Source organism: Rana temporaria, chromosome 7 (genome assembly GCF_905171775.1).
Source record: "Rana temporaria chromosome 7, aRanTem1.1, whole genome shotgun sequence".
NCBI classification, from domain to species: Eukaryota; Metazoa; Chordata; class Amphibia; order Anura; family Ranidae; genus Rana; species Rana temporaria.
Window position 1 is genome coordinate 36,896,909 of NC_053495.1, and position 26,172 is coordinate 36,923,080.

Consider the following 26,172-nt stretch of genomic DNA (forward strand, 5'->3'; position numbering starts at 1 on the left):
AATTCTATTTTTGCTCTGCTATGGATCACCATTTGACATTACTATTCGAGAAAGCTTTTATGGAGGTAGTGTAGTGGATTATGGGTGACAGTCATTCACACACATATACATATATAGAGGAATAGAGACTATACACTTTCTAAAGTCAATTTTTAATTAGCTTAAAGTGGTTGTAAACCTCCGACATGAAAACTAGCAAAGCATATCCTCATATAGAGTGTACTTGCCTCAATCGAAAGTACTTATTATGACTTCTGTCTGCAATCTAGTGCCTCTACTATCTGCATGAGTAATTTGTAACAGACTGTGCCGACTCCAAGAATAACAGGAGACGTGTGCCGCAGCTAGGGTTACCACCTCATCCCTTTAAACCCAAACACATATGAATTACACAGGTTCTATGGCTAATTTAATGCAGATGAGGCACCAAGTGAGTTTGATTACCACCTTAATCAGCCACAGAACCTGTGTAATTACTATGTGTTCGGTTTTTAAAAGGGATGAGATGGCAACTCTAGCCGCAGCACACAGCTTGTGACTGACAGCCTCAACTGTGCATGCTTCCCTATGAAAGTATGTGTGGGTTAGGTTGAAAGGGGGGGGGGGCTATGCACTCTGCAGTATGTGATGTCAGATCCCAGGCCCCAGCCTTCTGGAGCTGGAAAATATCCTTTGATCTGTGCGTTTTAGAAGGATGAAGAAAAGACAGGGACGCAGATGAAGAGGTACAACTTCTTTAGGAGAATTTGTTTCTGCTCTGTAGATCACCTGAGGCAAGTATATGTAAGGGTTTATAACCACTTTAATAAAAGGTGCAGCTGTGTTCACTTTCCAATGATATGCAAGGGAAATACAATACGGTAATAATAATAAAAAAGGCCAGCATTTGAATTGGTAAGTTAAACACACACACACACACACACACACACAAATCTATAGGAGTATTTTAAAATCCTATAAAAAATGTGCAAGACTAGCTTTAAATTATACAGCTTTACATATTAGATTAGTGATGAGGATGCTATAAAATATAGTTCGCAAGTCCACTAACCCTTTAATAACAATAAAAACAAAAAAAAAAAAAAAAAAAAAAAAACTCTAGTGGCGATTCATCATCACCACAATATGAACTGACAAAGGGCAACAGTAACATGACATTACGGGAAGAGAAGGAAGAAAAAAAAAAAAAAAAAAGAAGGACATCCACATTCCAGGGCAATCGGCTTAACAAAACAAAAACACAACCATGAATAAAAGCAAAGGAGTATTAGATTTAAAAGGCATCCTAAGGGTCAGACATTGACTTCGCTACAAATTGCTAAAAGAGGGCAAATCTGTAGCAGAGCAGGCCATCCTAATGATGTGGCACTAGTTTAACCTGTAGTAGCATCAACTATATTCTTAGCAACACATCTACTATAGCAATTAAATGACTAGCTACAAATTGCTGCTGATCTTTGGCACTTGCAACACTGAGGAATCAATACTACAAATTTGCCTGTCTGACGTGGCTCCAAGGCTACCCACAGACCTATCAACAACAGGAAATTAATTTATGTCCACAGACACTCTGGCATCACCACCTGACTGACCAATCTCATGTCTACGGCCACCCCAGGACTTTTGTAAACTGGGAAGTTATACAAAGAATTTACCAAAAGTAATGCAAAAAGTGGGCTTTTTTTAATAGGTCATTCAAATTTCACATGATGGTAGAGTAACTCTTCCTCTGGAGTAACTCCACTGCAGGTAAATGAGGGATTCCAAATAGAATCCCTCATTTACCACGGGAGCAGTCATTGAATTCTTGACAAAGGAGGGGTGCATTCTGTCCAACGTCCACAGAAGTCTCCAGAATGTTTACGGAGAAGACACAAATGACAAGACATTGCTCTTGTTAATGGTATTATCTCAGTAAACATTCTGTAGCCTTCTGTGGATGTCTGACAGCCTACACCCCTCCTTCGTCAAGAACGCAATGATAGCACGTTACTTCTACTTGGAATCCATTATTTACCTGCAATGGAAAAGAAGTGGGGCAGGGCTTATGATCACATGACTGCCGTAATTGGCTGTCATGGCGATCACACGATTGGAAAGCTCCTGATTGCAAGTAGCGATTGGAAGCTTTACGTAAGCTGCTGGGAACTGACGGGAGTGCGCTGGGCACAATGCTTTTGGCACAGCTATATTCACACCAATTTACGCAAATATGCGGCCACTCAATGCCAAGGCCCGCCCGCCGAGAGGCCGCATATTTGGGTGCTGCCACGCCAAGGGGTTGATAAAACAGTTATGCCATTACTGTTGGCACATTCCTCATGCAAATAAATCACCTGGTGACAACCAAGCACTATTCTTCTACATAGGTGGAGCACAGCTTAGTAAAATATAACGTTCCAATTGACATGAACTGATAGCACATCACATGTTTCCTGAGAGAAAACGTACTTATACATCTTTAGCATACCCGGCAATAATTGGCAGATTAGGCAGAAATGGCACAATGTAAAGGGATGTTTGTTGTAAAATAATGCTCAAGTCCATAAACTAAAGATGGCAGCTTAAAGCGGAGTTCCCGCCACAATTTCACTTTTTAAATATAAATACCCCTGTAATACACCCGCCACAATTTCACTTTTTAAATATAAATACCCCTGTAATACACAAGCTTAATGTATTCTAGTAAAGTTAGTCTGTAAACTAAGGTCCGTTTTGTTAGGTTGTTACAGCATTTAGACACTTTATAAAATAGAAATTGACTGGGGCCATCTTAAGTGTGTGCATCATGAAGCCAGACTGTATGACTTCCTGGATTTCAGCCTTGCAAATCTCGCACATGCTCAGTGCTGCACAAGCAGTGTCAGATCAGGTTTCAGCACCTGTGCTGTCCAAGTCACATGATTCTTTGAGACTGGGGAATGCACAGACTCCTGGAAAGTTACACCCACTACATTCCCAGGAGTCTGTGCGGTGTAGGTTAGGAAGCATTAAGCTTTTTGTAAAGGACTAATGACATTTTTTTTAAAACTACTGATGTAATGTTATATTTATGGGTGGAACTCCACTTTAAAGTTGAACTTTGGTCAGAAAATGAAGCGCTACTATATCACTTCAGGCTGGCCCCTTTTGCATGGATAACCTTGTAGAACATTAATAAGTGTCTATACTGTTTAAAATCCAGTAATACAGTCTCATCCTACTCTGCACATGCTCAGTTGCTGTTAATTTTTAGGCACTGCCAAATTTGCAAAGGTCGATCTGCATACATTTTAAGGATTTAATGCTGCTGAGGGGTTCTGGGCTTCAGCAAAATGGCAGTTTCCAGCAAGAATAAACAGAAGCAATGCTGAAGGCAATTTACAGAAAACACTAATTTTGGTAGCATAATTATTAATAAAGAATGTATGTTTTTTGCTAAAGAACATTATCTTTATCATTTTGTTATGGGTAAAGTTCCACTTTAAAAACCCTAATCAAAATGTTATATTTAGTTTTTGAGTGGAGAAGTGTTTGAACCTCTGTTCTGTGAACCTCTGGAAGCTTTTGGGTTACTGCCGCTGGTGTCCCCATTTGGGAGATTTTCCCCCACACTGCCTGTCCCGTGTCACAGGACCGCAAGGGATAACAAATCTCTCCACAGTGGAAAACATTAAAACTTTATATTTGCTGTTCTAGTGTAAAGTTGTGGTGGTAGATAAAAAAAAAAATATATATCTTCATAATGGGGTCACAGACTGCAATACAAACCCAACAGAAACTAACATTCTTCCACTCTATCAAAAACAAGAAAAGAAAATGTGCAGCATTCTTAAATGATATTTCATAAAAAGTAAAGCTTTTAATTTTACCTTGTGATCACAGAAAAGGCATTTGGCTTATTTGTAAGTGCCTCCTGCAGCCCAGGCCCCTGTGCCTTTACACGAGAGGGGTAGCAGCCTTCTGTCACTCCGACCTTAAATGGGCTTTTGGGAACCGGTTCATCATCATACGTCACCTTCACAGAGTGGGCACCTAATGAAAACAGTTTCAGTTATAAACATTTGCTTATTGTTCTCATAGGATATCAGTCTTTTTGGATAAAGGACCCATTACTGTATAGTGGTGAAAATAGAAATGCAAAAAAAAAAAAAAAAAGAGAACAAAAACGCTCCACTGATATTATGTAAAGTCACACTAGGGCAGTTTACGCTAGAGCCTACAGCAACCCTTTTCTTTTGAAAAGTTCAAATCAATTAAAGAGACCCTGCCAGCGAATAAAACAATTGCAAGTAAAGGCACAAAAAAAAAAATCAGGTATTTTAAATGCTTATTTCCAGTGTTTTTCCTTTTCATATGTTTGTTTTGGACTTGCAATGTGCCAATAGTAACCAACCTCTCTCTCTGGCATCTTTGAAACAATGTTGCTGGGAAATCCATTCCACCTATGCCACATTTTTCCTCGCATACGGTATGCGCCAGAGGATGTAGAAACATTTAAAAGCAGCAGTCTTCAGGGTATTCTGCCAGGGTAAAGGGGAACTGAAGTCACTTTACTTACCTCCTCTCCAACAATCTGGGTCCCTCGCTGGCACCAGCCTCTTCTCCCCAGGTGCTGGTCTTTGGGAAGCTCCATTGGCTGGCACGGGATAATGCAACTCCTGCATTTGTGCAGAAGTTGGTCATCAGTTAGATTGTAAGCTCCTTGAGGATAGGGACTGATGTGAATGTACAATGTATATGTAAAGCGCTGCGTAAATTTAAGGCGCTATACAAGTACCTAAATAATAATAATAATAATAATAATAATAATCCCAGCACACAGACTGTGCCATTCTAAGCTGAGCTGATCAATTTACATGCCACTGAAGACTGGAAGCAGTCAGGTAGGTGTATTTCATCGCAGAATAAAACAGACTGCGATAGTGGCCTGCCCGCCCACAGTTGGTTGAAAAATGGCTCAGGTAAGTAAAAAGGGGGCCGTAACTGTCAGATGTTTTTTCACCTTAATGTATAGGATGCATTAAGGTGAAAAAACATGAACCTTTACAACCCGTTTAAGGGAGACAACTAGTATGCAGTTTGGAATACTCAGGGGTTCATGCCCATACAGGGGAAAGGGTTCTAGGGTAGCCCAGGCAGAGAAGGACTGATTTAGTGTGCTCTCTGGAACTGAAAGTCCTCATTTGGGACCCAGAATTTAGAGGCTCAGAGAGACTTTGGGTAAGAAAGAGCCTCCAACATTGACTACAGGGACTTTGGTCACAAAGGAGTTAACCCATCTGCAGTCATGTCCAAGAAAGGAACAGAAAACCACCAGAACGTGTCTGAGGTGGAGAATAGCAGAACAAAGCAGCGTGGACAAGCTTGTGACTGGGACACGGTTACTGAACTGTAGAGTCCTCCTATTTGGGATCCCAGAGGCAGGCGGGAACTTTCAAAAACCCTGTTAAGGGATAATAGTGACTGACGGCAAGCCAAGCCTTTATTTTGTACTAGAAATTGATGTCTATTTTTGTTCAATCGCCAAGGATAAACTTTTTTCTGTTTGCCCGTTTTTGCTTAGCTGGTGATCCCGGGTTTCCACATAATACACAAAAAGAGTATTTCTGATTGGCTCCTAAAAATTCTACCTAATCAAGTCTTTTAAAGAGTTTGGAAGATCGATAAGCGAATGATATCCTTTTTTTGGCTAAATTCTGGTTTAGGAGTATAGAGTGACAGGACTAAAGGTTTTGGAACAAAGGCTGACAAAAGCGTTATTGAAAAGGATCTGTAGTTACCTATGGTAGGTTGTAAAGCCCAGATTTTGAATTGCATCATTCACTTTGCCTTATGCGCAATATCTGCTGCAGGGTGAGCTACACGTGTACGCATTGTTTATTTTACTCAGCAACTGCTGGAGTACAGAACAAACACATGGAAAAAGTACTTACTATTTGTTCTTTAGTGTTAGAACAGTAACCCCAAACCACAATATTTTCTAATCCCAGTTCGCTTTTTTTTTTATACATTGTGGTTACAGAAATACTATCTATGTGAAATCGGAAACTATAACAGGAAAATATCAGTAAGTCATAAACAAGAACCGGCATATTAATACACTCAGTTAAGGCCGTTGTCCTCTAGAAATGCCATAGAAGTCTATTTTTATTTAAATTACATTTTGTTTTCATTAAATTTAAAGTATAAGGAAATTGATGACAACAGGGTCTTTGAGTTTGGAAATATATGGAATGAATAATGTTTCCTTTGTTTTTGGCGTTTTTTTATTTTAACAACCAGTCAAATGATTCCTATAGGAATTGTATGCTGAATTATTCTTTTAACCACTTGCCGACCGCCGCACGCCGATGGCAGAATGGCACGCTGCGCATATTGGCGTACAGGTACGTACCCCTTTAATGTGCACAGCCGTAGATCACGCGCTCGCGACCCTATCGGGTACTCTGTTACCGCGCCGGCGAGACCCGATCACCGCCGGTGTCCCGCGATCGGGTAACAAAGCTGAAGAATGGGGATAGGTAAGTGTAAACAAACCACTACCCGTGCTTCCTAGTCAGACTGTCACTGATCGTCTGCTCCCTGTCATAGGGGACGACGAGCAGTGATGTGACACGCCAAGCCACGCCCCCACACAGTAAGAATCACTAATTAGGTCAAACTTAACCCCTTCACTGCCAGTGTCATTTCCACAGTAATCAGTGCATTTTTATAGCACTGATCGCTGTAAAAATTACAATGGTATCAAAAGTGTCCGATATGTCGAAGTCACAAAAAAAAAAAAAAACGCTGATCACCGCCATTACTAGTAAAAAAAAAAAATAATAAAAATGCCATAAAACTATCCCTTATTTTGTAGACGCTAAAACTTATGCACAAACCAATCAATAAACGCTTATTGCGATTTTTTTTACCAAAAATATGTAGAAGAATACGTATCGGCCTAAACTGAGAAAAAAAATATGTATATATTTTTTGGGGATATTATAGCAAAAAGTAAAAAATATTGATTTTTTTTTCAAAATTGTTGCTCTATTTTTGTTTATAGTGCAAAAAATAAAAACCGCAGAGGCAAATACCACCAAAAGGAAGCTCTATTTGTGGGGGGAAAAAAAAAGGACGTCAATTTTGTTTGGGAGCCACGGCGCACGACCACGCAATTGTTAGTTAAAACGACGCAGTGCCGAATCGCAAAAAGGGGCAGAGTTCCACCCAAAAATTTTACTTCTGCTTTTCGGAACCCCCACCTCCAGTGTCACATTTGGCACCTTTCAGGGGGGAGGAGGGAGCAGATATCTGTGTAATCAAGGTATTTGCTCCCACTTCTGGGCATAGGTCGACCTACGCCACATCCATCACCTTCTCCTACAACCCCCCCCCCCACCCCTGTGTTCTGGGAGACACACAGGTCCCAGAAGACAGCAGGGACCAGTGGGATAGAACAGCACGACTCACGCATGTGCAGTAGAGAACCAGGAAGTGAAGCTGCAAGTAATGACTCGCAGCAATGCATGTACTAAAATGGGATGAGTTTAAGGTTTATAAAAAGCCGAGTTTTGTTCTGCAGTAGGCACTATACTGGTTTACAATTACCACGCCATCTATTAAATTTGATCATGTAGCTTTGTTTTTACCATTTACCTTTTTCAAAAGGTGTGTACTCCACCTCGTAAGTCCCATCACCGTTATCTTTAACCAGGCAATCTGTTGCTCCTCCAGATGGATTGGTGATTTTGGTTTTAACGTGATTTCCTCCGGTACGTGTCAGAGGTCGGGCATCCACTGTAAAATTAGTTGTGGCTTCCCTAAATACTCCTGTGCATTAATAAGATTGAATAAAAGAGAGAGTGTCATACCATTGTACAGCAAACACATGTATTAATTAATTTGTGGTTAGGTACTGTATAGTTAATGTCTATGTAAAGCCAATTTTTGCCAAGATTAGGGAATAGTTAGACCCGTCAATTTATTTGTTGGAATTCTGAGCTTTGCTTTCAATTTCACAGAAACAGGAAGTTAGGAAATTGCTCCAAAGCAAGGTGAAATTTCCTCTTAGGCAATTGTCACTTCCTGTTTCTGTGACAATGCTAACATTTTGGATTTCCCATCACTTTTTATATTAGAGACAGTGGTCAGGACAAAGAGTGCAACTCCCTAGCAAGGATATACTGTAGACAGCTGAGAGCCGAGATTCCTTTTTCAAACGCCATCCAAAACTACAAAAGGTCTAGATCAGGGGTCTCCAAACCATGTCCCGCCAGTTGTTCAGGAACTACAAATCCCATCATGCCTAGCCATATCTGTAAATGTCAGAGTTTTACAATGCCTCACGGGGACGTGTAGTTTTGCAGCAGCTGGGGGGCCATAGTTTGGAGATCCCTGGTCTAGACAATGAGCAGCTCTGGGACAACTGATGGAACGTGCACAAAATGTGGCTTAAAGCGGAGGTCCGCCGAAATTTCTTTTATTAAAAGCCAGCAGCTACAAATACTGTCCGTTGGCTCTTGGCTGCTGCCGTCGCCATCCTCTGTAAGGGAATCAGGAAGTGAAGCCTTGAGGCTTCACTTCCTGGTTCCCTACTGCGCATGCACGAGCCACGCTGCACATCCTCACTGGTCCCTGCTGTCTTCTGAGACCTGTGTGCCTCCCAGAAGACAGCTGGGGAGGACAGAGTAGGCGCCGGAAGTGGCGCAGGTCACCGCGATCACAGCTGTGATCTATGCCAGGAAGTGGGAGCAAATACCTGTATTACACAGGTATCTGCTCCCTCCTCCCCCTGAAAGGTGCCAAATGTGACTCCGGAGGGGGGGGGGGGGTGAATTCCAAAAAGTGGAAGTTCCATTTTTGGGTGGAACTCCACTTTAATGTTATCAGCCTGCAAAAGGAACAGCAGATTCTCCAGGTAAGAAACTTTGACAGATATGCAAAAAAACTATTTGCTTAAGAAGACAGTATACAGTGAGGAATAATGTCCAACATATCAAAACATATTTAAAGTCTGCAAACACTTTAAGACTCCCTGGGACACAAGTTACAATTTCTCCACCTACCCTGATATTGTGACTTTTCGGTACAAGCTATTACATAGTCTTACCTTCGCCTTCCACACCAGGTCCAAAAACCTTGACTTTACTAGTATCCACAGCAGGGTCAATCTTAACACGAGCAGGGAACTTTGGCACTTTCTCTCCTCCATACTTCATAGACAATGTGTACATGCCAGCAAACAGAGGAGCATAGGTGACAGAATGGGTTCCATCACCATTGTCCTGAATGTAGACCTCAGCTTTGGATCCAGAATCAGACACTGCCTCTGTGGTGAGAACTCCAGGGCCTGCTTCGGAACAGTCTACATGAATAAGTCCAGCCTCTCCTACTTTGCCATGCTCCAAACCAGGACCAGTGGCAACCACTTTGGAAGAATCAAAAGGCATTTCAATTTCAGCTTGGAATGGGGAACCTGGAATATGAGTTTCTTCAAAAAGAATGTTCACAAAGTATTCCCCAGGTGTGGTTGGCAGATAGGAAACTGAGCATGTGCCATCACCGTTGTCAGAACATTCAATTTTGGCTTCGCATGGACCTTCAACAGTCAAGCCCAAACCTCCAGTGCCTGCTCCTTTAGTGTCAATTGAAAATTCAGCAGGCTTGCCAACCAGTCCTCCTTTAAGGCCTGGCCCATATGCTTTAACCTAAAAAGTGAAAAGGTTTTAGGGTTTACAAAAACTCAACAGCTTTGAATTAGAACATATACATGAAGGATGCTTAGATCTAATTATTGAAGGCTACTGACGTTACCTAAAAAGTACTTCTGCCTAAAATCTATTTAACATCATAATACATTACAACATTCTTTTGCTACTAATAGAGGCTGTGATAGGAGACTCTAATAATGAAAAACTTAACTGCATGACATAGTATTTTTTGTATTGGCTGATCTTGGCACTAATAACTCACAATAGGACTGAAGATAACAAGTTTGTAGGTAAGGAACAGACAGGTAAAGAAATAAAGTAGACGGCAATAATATGAAAGACCATTGTCTTGTCAAATAAGTTTCTATGGAGAAATCAAAGTCCTAACATCTGAGGGGTTTAAGATACAAGGCGTTAAAAAAAATAAAAAGCCTGGTGCTTTGTTTCGTCTGATTAGCCTATAGAGGAGTACACAATTCTGACAAATGCTGAAGAGAATGAACATTAAGAAGATTCTGGCTTGCCTTTGTTGGGTCAGGAGGTAGAGTGGCTTCCACAGTATAAGGACTTCCTGGCACTGGGTGGCCATCATAGTTTACATCTACGTTATATACCCCTTCCTCTTTTGGGATATATTTCACTGTGCTAGCTTCCTTCCCTGGTACAGGATCTATCACACTAGGAATGACTTTTCTGCTTGGGCTGGTAAGTTTCACTTCCAGTTTGCCTTGTCCACCAGCCCCCTTGGTGTCCACAGTGAACTCTTGGTCTTTACCAACTTCCACTCCTGAAAAAAAGGATAAGCTACATTTATCAAACAATAACCGACCGACTTACATTTGTGCAGACATTACTGCAGAAACTACCCAGTAAATATTGCACTTACATAAGACTGAATAAAAAATTGGACTTAGATGATCATCACTCTTCCATCTAACCCATGTTATCTACATATCCATTACAATGTACACATAAATACAATTAATTTGAAGTTAAGCTTTGCATGATGATGTTCAGGCAATAGCTGTACAAAAGGTTATAACACAAATCAGCAAAGTTTTAATGTTTTTCTACATTAGTTTGAATGTAAAACACTTTCAGTACAAACCACATAACTAAACCATGATAGGTTGCCACACCTTCAGGACCCATTAATTCCCTTTTTTGGTTACAGAGTCCATCCAAACTGATCTTTTATTTCTTGGTAGATGCTGGTTTTAAAGTGAAATTACAGCACAATACTAACCAAGCCTAAAAGTACTCCCACCCCCCATTCTAAGCCTATTCTATCTACCTTGTGAAAGGAAAGATGTGCAGACTTACCTATTCTAAATCCTCTCTGGTCTGGTCACGTGATCAGGTTCCAGCGGCATCATCAATGTAGAGGAAGGACAACAGACAATGGATCTCCCTTAGTAAGCCCATGGGTGACTCAATGTCTAAGCTCTGCAGCTGTTGGAAATCTCTCCAGTTCACTGAAGCCGGCCACTAGAGAGATCATGTGACCAGAGCAGATTGCCCACAGCATAAGTATAGACATCCTTCATTTACAGGGTAGTTATGGGGGTGGAAGTAGGGAATGGGGGCGGGTGCAAGTTTAGTTAGTATTTGACTATACTTTATAGTGACTATGTTGTCATTGCCTGGGACCTTCTCTCAAGAGATAAAGAGATACAGCAGATAAAGAATTGTAAGCTTCCAAAACATTGTGTTGTAGATCTAGTCCCTTGCTGAGCGATGTGGTTTCACGCAGTGGCTGCTATGGCCAGTAGAATAATACAGAGCACAGTGAACAGGACAAGGAACCCACCACTGCAGTCTGTTGGTTTCTGATGATACTTCCGCGGTTGTAGCTTTCGAGAGAGCTAGGATCCAAGCCATGGGCAGGAGGAAAGTTGCAATAAACCACTTTAGTTTTTTATATCTCTCAGGCATTCTGTTGGTGATATACATGTGCTTGGATTTGTTGGTGTACTCTCTTGTTGGATTCATAATGAAGGGTTCCCACTGTCCCTGTTGGATTTACTTTATTTTATATTACTGGGAATGCAATAGAAGTTTAAACATTCAAAGGTGGACAGGAACATAGTAGTGGGATTCCTTGCCATATTTCCAACCTAACATAACCATGATGTATAAAAAGTTATAGGGTGACTTAGCCAAGCAGGTACACAGTTATAATTCAAATATTACTTTTGGGTGGACATTTAAGATGTTGAGTGAGTGAGTGAGTGAGAAACTTATATAGCGCAAACAAATGCGAACTTAATCGCCTCATTGACTATGACTTCAATTTAGAGTGGCTGAAAGACTGTAAAATAAATATGTTGAAATACAAAATATACCCACAAGTAGGATCTATGCTGAAAAATTAGCCTACCTAAAGTGGTTGTATACTTCAAACAAGAAAGAGGAACACACCATATTCCTCCATAGTATGTACTTGTCTCAATCCAGAGCACCAAGTGTCATTTCTCTCTGCTGCTTTATTCCTCTGCCATCAGCATAAATCACTTTTGACAAGTTTCCCTGACACCAAGAGAAAAAGGTGACAGAGGAGGAAGCTCCAGCACGCAGTCTGCGATTGACAGCATCACCTCTGTTCCTGTGTAAGAGGGGGTCCCTTCCTTCCAATCGGCTCTCTCAACTCTTGTCACAGAGATCTGCACGGTGCAACTTCAAATTCCTGCCCCCCACTTTGTGACTTTGTTTCATCTCTGTATATCGCCTGAGGCTAGTCACTTCAATGGGTATATGTAAGGGTTTACAACTACTTTATAGTAATGATTTATATTGTTTTGCTGAAAATTATTTTCAAAAACATCAATAATGCCTACTTACGACTATCTAGTCCATTGATTTTGATCTTGCTGAGGTCCAAAGGAGCCGCCACACCAACTGTAAAGGGGCTTTTTGGAATAGGGTCACCTCCATAGTTCACATCTACCTTCATTTTACCCTGAAAAATACAATTTTACAATGATTTCCAAAACCAATGCGGCTTACTAAATTAAAACTAGGTGCAAGTACAGAAAAGCGACTATAGTGATATGTAAAAAAAAAAAAATAATAAAAAAACTCCCACACCAAGATTCTGAAAACTCCTGCGTTTTCTCAGTTACTGTATTGCCCAAATTTCTGAGATAAGAGGGACACCTTAAAACTCAAAGTAGACAAAGGACAAACCCCTAAAACAATCCTATAATTCAGACCTAGAAGAATATGCAAAAAATTCTTGGCTAAACCCATAAGAGCTTCTAGTCACAATTTTTTCTTCATATGAGCTTAAAAAACACAGCACAATCAATTAGAGGGTCAGAGGTGTATTAAAATAATAAAATAAAACGTGCATAGCAATTTCGCCAAATGCAGTATTTGCAATTCAAAAAAAAACAAAAAAAAAAAAAAACAGGCATTACATGTGTAATGCCTGTACCCCCCCCCCCCCCTGATGGTGGCCTTGTGCATTACTAAAGACTTAAATGGAAGGAGTTGAGATGCCTCAATTCTTTTCAAATGCTCCATAAACCTACATTTTTGAAGTGCAGCAATGAGTCGCAAGGGGCTTCATCTTTTGAGAATGTGAACAGCACTTCCATATTATCAATTGCAGACTGCTTTACCAGGAGTTTGAGGAAAGTTAAAAATGTGCTTCAAACTCCTGCTTCTAATACAAACATGATCAGGGCTTTAAAAAAAAAAAAAAAAAAAAAAAAAAATATATATATATATATATACACATATACACACACACACACACACGACACCACACAAGACAGGAGTCTCACTGCTGTTTACAATGGCCCAGATTCAGTAAGCAATTGCGCCTGCGTAACCATAGTTACGCAGCGCAATTGCTGACTTGCGCCGGCGTAACGAGTTCTCCTGATTCAGAGAACTCGTTCCGCCGACTGCAGCCTAAAATCTGCATGGCATAAGGCTCTTATGCCACGCAGATTTTAGGCTGCATTCTTGCGATGACCGCTAGGGGGCGTTCCCATTGTGGTCAGCGTATAGTATGCAAATTGCATACTTGCGCCGATTCACAATGTTGCGCGCCCCCTGCGTACACAAGTTACGTCGTTTCCGTACGGCGTGTTTAGCGTAAGGCTGCCCCTTCTAATAGCAGGGGCAGCCAATGCTAAACTATACCCGGCGTTCCCGTGTCGCGACGTTCGAATTTAACGTAGTTTGCGTAAGTGAATCGTGAATGGCGCTGGACGCCATTCACGTTCACTTTGAAGCAAATGACGTCCTTGCGACGTCATTTGCCGCAATGCACGTCGGGAAAGTTTCCAGACCGAGCATGCGCTCTACGCGGGAGCGCGCCTAATTTAAATGATTCCCGCCCCCTGCGGGCAATTTTGCCGGCGCAATTTACGGAGCTACTGCTCCGTGAATCGAGGGCAGCGCAAAATATTTGCGGGGGCGCAGGGCAAAATCGTTGCCCTGCGCCTCCGCAAATAGAGCGCAATTCTTTCTGAATCCGGGCCAATGAGTCTGTGGGATGTAGCAGCTCTCCTCTTTAATACTACATAGCCAATGGAGCATTTACATCTAAACTGCCAATCTCTCTTTTTCACAATAGCCCTTTGTTCTAGTTTTATTTTAATATTGGATGAAAACAGGCAATTCCCTTCAAGCAATGTTTTTCTATTATTTTCCCCATCATCCTCTAGAACCACTTCTCTTACAAAATGAAAAAAAAAAAAAAAAAAAAACACTATTAAAATTCCTTATTGCCACAATGATTTCTGTCTGCATCAAAAAAAAAAAAATCTTGTTCTTGATCTCTGCAAACAAACATACTTTAAATCAGCCATAATGTTTATTTTTTTAGCGCAACATCCAGCCAGGGCACTAGACAAAAGCAGCCCACAAAATGGATTTCTAAGCGTCCTCTTACAAATTGCTGGCACCCAAACAGAACAGGGAACTCGTTTTGTACGGTTTGGCGCGCGTGCTGCGTGGTCTATGAATGTCCCCATTGCTGCCAAGGAGCTGGAATATACACAGCTCAAACAGCTCAGCTGCAGCATGCCAAAAACATTTTCCAGTCATCACTATCCAGATCAGTGTGTTGTGTTTAAGAATTCAAAAAAAAAAAAAAAAAAAAGACAGGCACCTCATTTAATTTGATCTGTAATTAAAAAAGAACACAATGTAGCCGTGTCATATACCCAACCTGTCATATGCTGTAATAAGCAGAGCACTTTCATTGGATAACCAGCACTAACATGGTCACACAATTGATGGGGTTATATGGGCTGATGATTTCTAATATTACTAAACCCACAACAGTAAAATCAGTCTGTATATGCATTAAAGCATGCTTGTTATACTCACTGTGGAGTTAATCCTCTGCATTGAGTAAATACTGCTATTTGATCCCCAATCTAACTGCTGATATGTTCAGTTTGGTGTGTATTGCTAGAAAGTTTATTTATTTTTTTGGAGGGTGCATGTGATCAGCACAGGGACAATCAGCACTGTCCAGTCAGGGGTCACCTCATAGGACAGTCGGAGGAGAGTGAAAACTCCTCCTACAAGCTTTAACCAGACACTGATTGAAGTCACAAGACTGCTATAAACTACTGATGAGAAAGGGTATTTAGCAGTTAATATTTACCAAAATAATAGCATTTCCATGTTCTGTGTACTATGGGAGACCAGATATAGTGAATTCAGGGTCCTGAGTTTAGCAACACATTAAGGGGATCAGCTTACAGACAGATGCAGATGTATGCTTACATAGACCAAGTCTGTCCCCGGTTTTGTCCCCGGATTAGATTTAAACAGGGGCTGGGGCAATTTCAAAGACAGTCAGTGCAGAATAAAAAATAAATAAATCTGGACCCCCCCCCCCCCCGCTCCTACTAGCTTGGGGGGGGGGGTGGTTTGTATATCTTTCCATTATCTGTGCCTCTTTTCTGATGATCATGTGCTGGTCGGAGTACAGGGAATATTTCTTCAGTTTAGGGTGCATGCCCATTCCGCTCCGCTCGCATGTTCTGCCTTGGCTCAAGTCCCGGCCACCCGCCTGCTTATCTCCTTGCCTTCCCTGGCGGAGTGATCTTCCTCCGCTCCCCACTCAGTAGTAGCCGGGGCCCGGAGAGAAAGACTTGACAGGCTGTGGTGATGATGGGCAGAGTGTCGCTGATTGCCGCAATTACTAGTGATTTTTTTTTTTAAATCTGGTCACCTTACATCTATCCATTTAAAAAAAGAAAAAAGGAAAGGTAATTTTTCCCCCCAAAAAAAGGCTGTGTCCTTCCTGCAAAATTTCCATTGCTTCCTTTTTTGTTACAATGTGGTCTCTGGAACAGGAAATAAAGAGAAACTCTTGAAAAAGGACCACAGCAATAAACACACTCATTCAAAAAAATGAAAAGGTTTATTGAGGTCCACATGCATAAAGTGCTCGGAGATAAAAGTGCAAAAAAGAAAGTATATCCACCAATGTTTCAGGGTTTCGCTGGACCCCTTTCTCAAGGAGCTAGGCAAGGCGGATCTTGTTTGGCACCTTGAGAAGGAGGTGCAACATGTCCCAAAATGTCAGTGGATATGCATTCCTTTTTGTACTTTATCCAAGAGCACTTTATGCATGTGGACCCCAATAAACGGTTGCATTTTTGAAGTTTTTTTTTTTTGTTAATGGGCCATTTTCTCAATCAGATATAATACAGTATTACAGTTGGCCAGGCATCCCTGGCTGGAGAGGAAATGCACTTTCATGAGACATCTGAGCCATGCTGGACATGTTGCTTGCAGCGATCAGTGAAAGGGCACTTAGGCTAGTTCTGCAGATAAAGTTCTTAAAAACAAAATCTATAATCTAAAATCCTCTCAATATTTATGAAATTGATCTTAAAATAAAGCATGTAGCATAAAATGACTTTATCAATACTTAGATTATCAGTAACAATTGGTACAGGAGGTTGTAAAGTTGTATTGATCAAGAGAACTATTGACTACAACGGAATTAGTCAGCCTGACACTAGACTGACCTTCACCCTTCTCCCCACCAAAGCTCAGTCTTTACGCCTTGAGCTAAACCTGACCATAATCTGGCTAGGTGCCACTTTATATTGTATATGTGTGGCTGTCTGAATTAAAGTCCATCCTTTTGCAGCCACACATATGGTGGGCAGTTGTAAAGGGGTTTTTGGATTAGCAGTTTACTAAATGAATATATTTCTGCTGTCTGTCCAGCTCACTGGAAGAGAATTTCTGGCAGGATCATTAGGTATTTTCTGTACTTACTGAAAACGTTTTTAGTCTGGAAAGTGAAATCTAGTGAAGCCACCATATCAAAGGACTGGTGAGCTGCAATATACATTACATTTATGTTCTTGGATCTAGTTATCCTTTAAACCAGTCTCCAAATGTTGGCCTGGGGGCTAGATGCGGTCCTTTGCTTGCTTTTATCCACCCCTTGGGGCACTATTCCATCCACTGACTCCAACAATAGGGCACAAATCCTCCCACTAACATCAACAGTGAAGCACAAGTCCTCCCACTGACACCAACAGTGGAGTGAACAAGGAACACTTGCCGCTCCAGGAGAGACATGGAAGCCTAATAAAACTTGTGGGTGCCTGCCCCGGCTCGATTATTAACCTAGGAAGCACATTTGTATTGTGTGAAATGCGTATACCAGGCAATCTTCTGTCCTGTGGTGTCATCTTGCAATGTCCAATAAAGGATCTTTGCTATGAGTTGTGGTGTGCAGCCATTTATTCATTTTCTGCCAACAGTGGAGCACAAGTCCTCCCACTGACACCAACAGTGGGGCACTATTCCTTCCACCGACACCAGTGTTGGGATACAATTCCTTCCAATGACATCAACCATGGGGCACTATTCCTCTAACACCAATGATGGGGAACTGTTCCCCTCAATGACGGGCCACTATTCATCCCACTAACCCCAATGATGGGGCACAATTCCTCCCTCCAATTCCAAAGATCAGGCATTGTTTATTCCCAGTGAAGTCACGTTTTCTTCTCTGGCTTCCCACAGTCCATTAAACTGGTCCTTTGTTTAGAAAGTTTGCAGACCCCTGCTTTAAACAGAACAGCTGGAGATAAGACACTGCAAAAAAAAAAGCGAGTGCATCCCACACTAATCTTAATTAGTAAGCACTGTGACGTGTACATTTTTGTTCTTGTAAATCTCAATCCATTTTAATGATTGTGAGGAATATTTGTGCAAAACACATTTATACTGAATGGAAAACTTCTGTAGAGTACCGTATTTTCCGGCGTATAAGACGACTTTCTGGATGCAAAAACATGCATCCAAAGTCGGGGGTCGTCTTATACGCCGGGTACGGTCTCAGTACTTACTTTTTTTTCCCTAGCGGTGACAGTCCCCCATGCTGCGAGCGCGAGCGTGAATGATTTCAAAGCCGCGCCTTCTCTTCAGAGTGTTCTGTGATAGGAGGAACAAAAATCTTCCCAGCAGCGACCTCTGTTCTGTGTACCTCCTATCACAGATGCCTTCTCATCCTTGGACGAGATGAGAAGACGTCCGTGATAAGCGGAAAAAAGAACAGAGGCGCTGCTGGGAAAATTTGTGTGCCGCCTATCACAGAACACTCTGAAGTGAAGGTGCGGCTTTGAAATCATTCACGCTCGCGCTCGCAGCATGGGGGACGGTCACCGCTGGGAGAAAAAAAAGTGAGTGTTATTGCACTGGGGGGGGGGGGGGGGGCAACAAGTTCAGGCACAGTGGGGGCAAGTGATGACACAGTGAGAGGCAAGTGAGGGGCAAGTGATGGCAATGTGGGGGCATGTAATGGCACAGTCTGGGCATGTAATGTAATGGCACAGTCTGGGCATGTAATGTAATGGCACAGTCTGGGCATGTAATGTAATGGCACAGTCTGGGCATGTAATGTAATGGCACAGACTGGGCATGTAATGTAATGGCACAGTCTGGGCATGTAATGTAATGGCACAGTGAGATTTGAAAAAGCCAGTTTGTCAGCGGTTCTGGCTCCCCCTCAGCTTCCAGAAAGACTAGTAGGAAGGGGGTAGTCTTATACAGTGAGTATATCCCAAAATCAAAATTTTTCCTGGAAAATTAGGGGGTCGTCTTATACGCCGGAAAATACGGTATGTGATATCTTCACAACGCTGCAGCTTGTCTCCTTTTAAATTCACTTTCACGTAAACTGGTTTTTCTACCAGCATGGGGTGGAATGCTCTGTACTCTTGCCTACGGATTTCATGCAGGCACAACAAAAAAAGTTGCGAGAACACCAAGGTTTCTACAGAATATTCACTCCAAATAAAAGAAAGTAAAAGGAGAATGTATAGATAAAACCGGTATGGAACGTACTGAGAACAGTATTCAGGGAATTTCTCTGCACAGATCATACATTATATTACTAGTATCTTCTACATGTAAGCAACACTTGACCCTGTAATCTACACAGGATCTAAAAACAAGTTTACTCCCAATATAGAAAAAAAAACATAACTTGTGTATTTGGACAAGGCTTTCCCTTCCTGAAATAAAAATTTGTATCACTTATAAAAAAGTCAAGGCTATGCTGATGAAAAATTTGAGTCACTTGAAATGCCTATTATTGGATAATCATACCGGTTATACCAGAAAGAGACCACAATAAGGTCCAATAGGAAGTACAGCAGAAGTAAATAAAAGATTATGCATTTCATGTCCTCTACAAATAAACAATTCCAAGTGTCTCTCATCAAACAGTGCAGCTGTCCAAGAGGGGCTGCTGTTAATTAAGAACGTTCCATTTTGTTTATCTTTGTGGATACTGTAATCACAGTCCATAAATAATTCAAAAGGGAACACGGCCACATTCTCTCAATTAATCACAGTAAATATTTCATTATTTAGGGGAAAGCAAAGCAACCAGCTTATGGAATCGCTAAAACGCGAGACCTATTGAAACTGTATACACCCCAAGTGGTGCAACCTTACAGCATGACACCAGATGGAGGAACCTGCAACATACCTGTTGAATCGGAGTATAGCGGACAGTGTGCGAATAATCATAATTATCAATGATTTCAAAGTCCTTTACAGCATCTCCCTGAGTGGGTCCACTGAAGTTCACATCAACTGGGGCTTTTCCTGCCCCTTTGGTAAAGACTGTAAAATGCGTTGGCTTCCCATTCTCGACACCTTTAAATATAAGAAAAGGAAGAAAAGAACTTTAGAAGACATTTTCTTTCAAGGCTCACTAAATTATCCAGGCAGCTCAAGCCAAGGCTATGACAAATTGCAATGGCAGGGTTGCAAGTGTCTGTTCTTATTTAGGTTGTGTAGACAGCTGGCTTGGGCTAAGCTAGAGGGGACCTTTAAAAGGAAAAACTAAAGCTTTTTGGTCAATATTTTACTTTAAGTTTATAACTGAAATGTTATACTTTTTAATTATTTGCATAACCTTTTTATTTTACAAAATAAGCTTTTATTACAGGGTAATTCGATTTTCAGCCTGGGCAATGAATCCTGGAACATTACAGTAGCTGTTCACTTGTTGACTGTTCCTGTAGACTAAAGATTGCAAAATGACACTGACTCCAAGCAGGGAACCCCCTACCTGCCTCATTCTGATATATCAGATATTCTGGTCTGTTATTAGCACATCAGGATTCTAAAACCTTGGGAAGGACCATTATCACATGACTCCTCTGGCTTACGCGACTAAATCGCCTCTTTTGCAACAGATCCGTAAAGATCATCATCTGTCAGACTGTCCTACATAGAGTTTTTCCTGAATTATATACTGTATTTATTGGCATATAACACTCACTTTTTTACCCTAAAAAATAGAGGGTAAACTGTGCATGTGTGTTAAACACAGGGGGCTGTGGAATGTTTTTTTTCCTGAAACTTCCCTCTTAAAGTTAGGGTGCGTGTTATACGCCGATAAATACGGTACCTTTAATTATAACATGGTCTCCTCATATGAACAATCCTAATTGGCTTGTTACACACACACTAATTATATATATATATATATATATATATATATATATATATATATATATATATATATATATATATATATATATATATATTACACACATGTACACAGTATATACTCGAGTATAAGCCGACCCGAATATAAGCCAAGGCACCTAATTTTACCACAAAAAACTGGGAAAACTTATTGACTCGAGTATAAGCCTAGGGTATCCATCTGCATGCCTCACTGTGCCCATGCCTCACTGTGCCCATGACTAGACTGACGTTTAACATGGGAGTCTATGGAAGGGGTTCACTTCCCAGCTTTGAAAAATGTGTGCTCCCCAGCCGCAAGGTCCCCCAGACAACAAACTTTGCACATTTGTAGAGGAGAAATGGGGCTACATGTGTGCCAAGTACAGGGGACCTACGACCGGCATCGGGTCCCCAAAGTTACCAGAGAAATTACCATTTAACATGGGAGTCTATGGAAGCAGTGCCTGGCTTTAAAAAAATCGATGCTCCCCGGCTGTAGGACCCCCGGACAAAAAACTTTGCACACTGGTAGAGGAAGAGTGGGGCGTTTGATGGATAGCAGCTGCTATCAATCTGTCCAATGAGGAGAGAGCGGCTTGTGTACAGTGTCTGGGGGGAAGCTGCAGTACAGAAGGCTTTACAACCACTTTAAGACATACATGCTTACCAGTCCATTAGGTCCAGCACTGTCTTACTGGCAACTGAAGTCTTTGCCGCTTGTTATGTTCCTGTGCTACCATCTTGGATTTGGGAACCAGCTGTTACTTCCCAATGATTCAAGCCAGCATTCCACTGCTCATGTGCAATATGGGCAGATTGGTGTGGATTTGTCCTATAATCTCATGGGATGTGTGACATTATCTCAAAAGGCTGCAGGCAGGGGCATTGTGGCAAGCTGACTGTTATATCATTCTCGCCTATGCAAAAAGGAAATGCAAGTACCTACTAAAAAGTACTTGTTTCCCCCCCCCTTCCCCTCCAAAGAAATATATTTCCAAGAAGGGGGGGGGGGTTAAAAGGAGAATATAGGAAAACTGAGTGAAGGTCCACTTTCACACACACAAGGGGGTCTTTGTTTCACAAACTTACCAGATTTATTAAGTCCTGGGCCTTCAGCTTTCACTTTGCTGGCATCATGTGAAGGTTCAACTTTGATTCTGAAAGGGCTGCTTGGAATTTCCTAAGGAAAAAAAATGATATATATATATATTTATTAACTGGAACAGATTATCCATTTAAAAGTATAACTGAAGGCAAAATGTTTTTAGTTCTGGATAGAGGTGATGAATTAGAACCCCTGTCAGTTTTTATTGCTGTCTGTGCCCATTAGGGAGATTCACCCTCTCTATTTGTCCTGTTTACCATTATCATTGAAAGTGAAAGTAGAAGAAAACCCAAAATGTTGTATCGTCCCTAGAATAGTAATAGAGGGGAAATTGTCCAATGGCAACACTAGTTCTGGTGACCTGGGTATCCCCAAGGAATTCCCTTAAAGGGGTGTTCCGCTTTAAAAAATAAATAAATAAATAAATAAATAAATATATATATATATATATATATATATATATATATATATATATATATATATATATATATATATATATATATATATATATATATTATATATATATATATATATATATAATAAGTCAGCAGCTACAAATACTGCAGCTGCTAACTTTTAATAAATCGGACACTTACTTTTCTCAGGCTCCAGCAATGCGGGGAAACGAAGCCCTGTTCGTCTCCCCCTCCTCTCTGCGGAGGCGGCATTGTCACTGTGGGCGCCCGTTCGGCTATGTGACAGGAAGTGAAGGACAATCTCCACAATGGGACACAGATGATGAAAATAAAATCTGACAGGGTGCTAAATCCCTCACTTGCTCTATCCAAAGTGGAAAAAAAAAAAAAAAAGTTTTGCCTGTAGTTCTACCTTAAGCCTAACTGGTACAATCTAAAACCAATTCTGGATTGGCAGATGTCAAAATGGTTGTAAAAACACAAACTTACACCTGACTGTATACCACCGCCTGTCAAACATTGCTTCTTAGAGGGGCAGAAGTAATAGCTGCACAAGCCAGAGTTTTAGGTAAAAGGTACCATTTAGTATGCTACAGTAGAATTTCAAGGTGGCGCCGATGATGATCTACAGGGTATTTTTTTTCTTTAGGGACACAACCATTTTACAAGATTTCTCCCAAGTTTTTGGTTAAAGTGGAGCTAAAGGTAAAGAAATTTTTTTTTGTTATTGTAGTTCTGCTCTAGTTTCCTTTAATGGTCTTGTCTCTCACTGGCACCCTCATCTTCTGTGTGCCAGTTTTCGGCCATCTTCATTGGCTGGTGCAGGATGACATCACGCCTGCAAATGCGCAGGACCTAGTCATCCCGGCACACAGGATCAGGCCGTCTGCTGTAAGCCGAGTTGCCCATGCGCAGCTCAGTTTACGGGCTCATGCACACAGGCCTGTTTTTACAGCTGATGTTAGGGGCATCTAACTTTCTTTTTTAACAGCCTCTAAACGCTCCTCCATATTAGCCCATAACTGTCAGAGGTGTTTGAGGGCATAAGCATTTAGGGGCAGTAGAAAAAAAAACTACAGCCTGCATTCAGGAGCAGAGATTTTTGATCTGTAAAAAAATAAAAAAGCCTCTAAACACTGTAACAAGCTGTTAGCCGCATTTGTGGTTTTTATTGGGGAAAAAAAGACAAAACACTACTAAACGCCAAGAACCGCCCATAAACGCTATTCAAAATCGCCACCAACAGCACCTTTTTAAAGCTGCTTTTTCCTGACAGCAGCGCTGGCATTTAAACATCCTGTGTGCATGAGGCCTAAATGCTGGGAATCGCTGCGAGCAGGCAGGTAGGTGTTTTACATTATAGATCTTCTACAGTAAACGTCTGCCTGTCCACAGTGAATAGCAGCAAAACTAATTCCGCTTTAAGGTGTTCCATGCACTACCATCACATTCTCCTTGATTGCCTGGTCACTGGCTGTCTCAACTGTTGACCAAGGATGGACACTCAAAGACAAAATGAAATAACTGAAAAACAAGGGCAGATCTCAAGTGAAAAGCTGTGCCCTGATATAGAGCCCTTTTAGCGGGAAGTAAAAGCCCAGTAATATCCCAGGAAAGTATTTAAAGCCTTTTATTATACTTTTGATAGTAGGGAAGGATCAGAACCTGGGGAGAATCACCCTCTTCAATGCTCACCTCTCCAGCAAAGAGAGCTTTGATAGTATATCGCCCAGCAGCTGGAGGAGTATATTTCACAGTAAACGTATCATTGGCATTGGGGATAATGTCAAAATCAATGTCCTCTTCCTCATCGCTTATCACACGGGCATCACATTTGATTCCAACGCTAACATCACCTGGAAGACAATTTTTTTTAAATGCAATTTAAACTCACTAAGAATAGTAAAAGAACAATTTCACTAGATAATAGAAAATAATTTATGAATTTTACGTTAAGTGTCATAAAAAGGGGAACTCAAAAAGGAAGGGTTCTTGTTGCCCCTAGAAGCAAGTTTACAGTGGTTAGCTTTATCGTGCAATCACAGGTGTTCTCTAGTTCTATGGATAATTTTATTTAATTTTTTTCAAATAACAGTTTTTATTAACCCCCGTGTCAGAGATAACAGTACAAAAACTTCATCGGAACAGTAGCAAAAACAGTGCATATCATATTGCAGCACATTACAAGGCAGATATCAGGGGGAGCTCGGCGGCCCCTCACGCAAGCAACTAAAGCACAAACTCATTCTGCCAGAAGTCAAGTCATAGCACACTTAAAGGAAAATCTTGAATAACAGAGAAAAAACAAAAGGAAGGAATCAGAAGGGAAATGAAGAACAAACAGGGAGGGGGGACTGCAGATGCAGGGAAACAGGGAAAGAAGAAGAGGTGGGGGAAGGGTAAGGGAAGGATCGACTCATGACTCAGGGCGGATCCTCATGACGACGCCACTCCTCCTAGATCACGTCATGCATTTCCAGTCTATCCTGCAACCTGGCTGTCATTTTTTCCCCATCAGCTCAACATCCTTAATCCTAGCGTACAGGTCAGCTTGAAAGAGGGGGACAGTCGCTTCCAATGGAGAGCGACCAGGCACCTCACGGCCATCAATACATGCCTCATCAATTTTTTGGAGGACTTGGGGATTTGCAGGGGTGATACCCTTAGTAAAAATAGTTTTGGGGACCAGGGAACCGGCACTCCAAGGAGGCGAGACAGCAGCTGCTGAGTTTCCGTCAAAAACAGTACTATCTTGGGGCAGGTCCAGTATATGTGGTACAGGGCTCCCTGGCAGCGCCAACACCTGTCTGAGCTGGATGGATAGATAGCGTGGAGAACATCTGGTGTCACATACCAAAAGTACAGTATTTTATAGGCATTCTCCTTATACAGCGTACAGAGAGCTTTAAGCTGCCTGAGACCAGATCGTCTGCCACGTCGCCTCCGGGATCTCCTCCCCGAGCCCCCCTCCCAGTGGAGTATGGATCATTTTCATGTCTGAGAATCAAGCAGCATGATCTCAATAACAAATTAATTTGCCATTTGCACACCACTTTAGACTCTGCAGCCCCTCAATCCAAGTTCAGTAGGTGAATTTGGGATCTACCAACCCCCTCATGACTCCTCAGCACATACAAGGCAGCACTTTGAACTAAAAACAACCCTTTTCAAAATCCAGTGTGAAGATTACAATTCCAACACTTTTACTGACACATTTCACTTACTAGTGGAGCTTTAAGCTTCAAAATGCATCAAAGGAAGGAGTGAATTGGTGTGCCAGCCACACAGCATGCAATTATTAGTCATTTCAAATATGAATGGATTAGATACCTTCTCCAGCTTCAGTACAGTCCACTGTGAAGTGTGTAGGCTCATTTGCCTTTAAACCTGTTTTCTCCATGCCAGGCCCGAAAACCCTCACTTTTTTTGGGTGGCTGCCCTGCCCAATGTTCACCTAGGAAAAATAAACATGAGTAAAATAAGTTTGTAATATCGAGCATTAACAAATACATGCACAACTGAAAAAAGTTATGTATAAAATAAAATCTCACTGCACTACAAAGTTCATAAAGTAGAACTTCATTCAAACAGGTAGATACTTGTAAACAGATATATGGAAATTGTTTTACCTGCCAAATCTGGCATTTTATGTAATTTCAGTATTTAACAGCACAGCCGGGCTGGTGCCAGTTCAAGTTCTTGGTTTAGCTGTGCAATTCCTGCGCCTCCAGCCTAGTAATAAGCATTACTACACTGCTGATCCACTGTCCAATGAGAAGGCAGGTGACACAGGAAAGGGTGAAACAAAACCAGGAAATAAACCCATCTTCCTGGCTTTGCATTCCTGCAAGTGTGTGAATCTCATCATTGGGTGGATACGAATACAAACTCTGACAGGTAAAACAATTTTTACATCCAGTACATGGACTTAGATTGTGTATGTAACGGTTTGGCAGGTGGTAAGCTTTAAATAATAATAAAAAAAATT

The 26,172-nt window shown here is 41.4% G+C and overlaps 1 protein-coding gene across 3 annotated transcripts in view; it reads right to left on the reverse strand.

Moving 5' to 3' along the window:
- Positions 1-26,172, reverse strand: part of FLNB (filamin B) — a 295,799-nt gene that overhangs the window by 75,309 nt on the left and 194,318 nt on the right. For all 3 annotated transcript variants that reach the window (XM_040359221.1, XM_040359220.1, XM_040359219.1), the window contains exons 15-23: positions 25,515-25,638; positions 23,880-24,040; positions 21,753-21,843; positions 19,672-19,841; positions 12,519-12,636; positions 10,202-10,464; positions 9,077-9,674; positions 7,624-7,797; positions 3,852-4,014 (exon numbers count right to left, since the gene is read on the reverse strand). In XM_040359221.1, the coding sequence (XP_040215155.1) occupies positions 3,852-4,014; positions 7,624-7,797; positions 9,077-9,674; positions 10,202-10,464; positions 12,519-12,636; positions 19,672-19,841; positions 21,753-21,843; positions 23,880-24,040; positions 25,515-25,638 (1,862 nt within the window). The remainder of the gene's footprint in view (positions 1-3,851; positions 4,015-7,623; positions 7,798-9,076; positions 9,675-10,201; positions 10,465-12,518; positions 12,637-19,671; positions 19,842-21,752; positions 21,844-23,879; positions 24,041-25,514; positions 25,639-26,172) is intronic.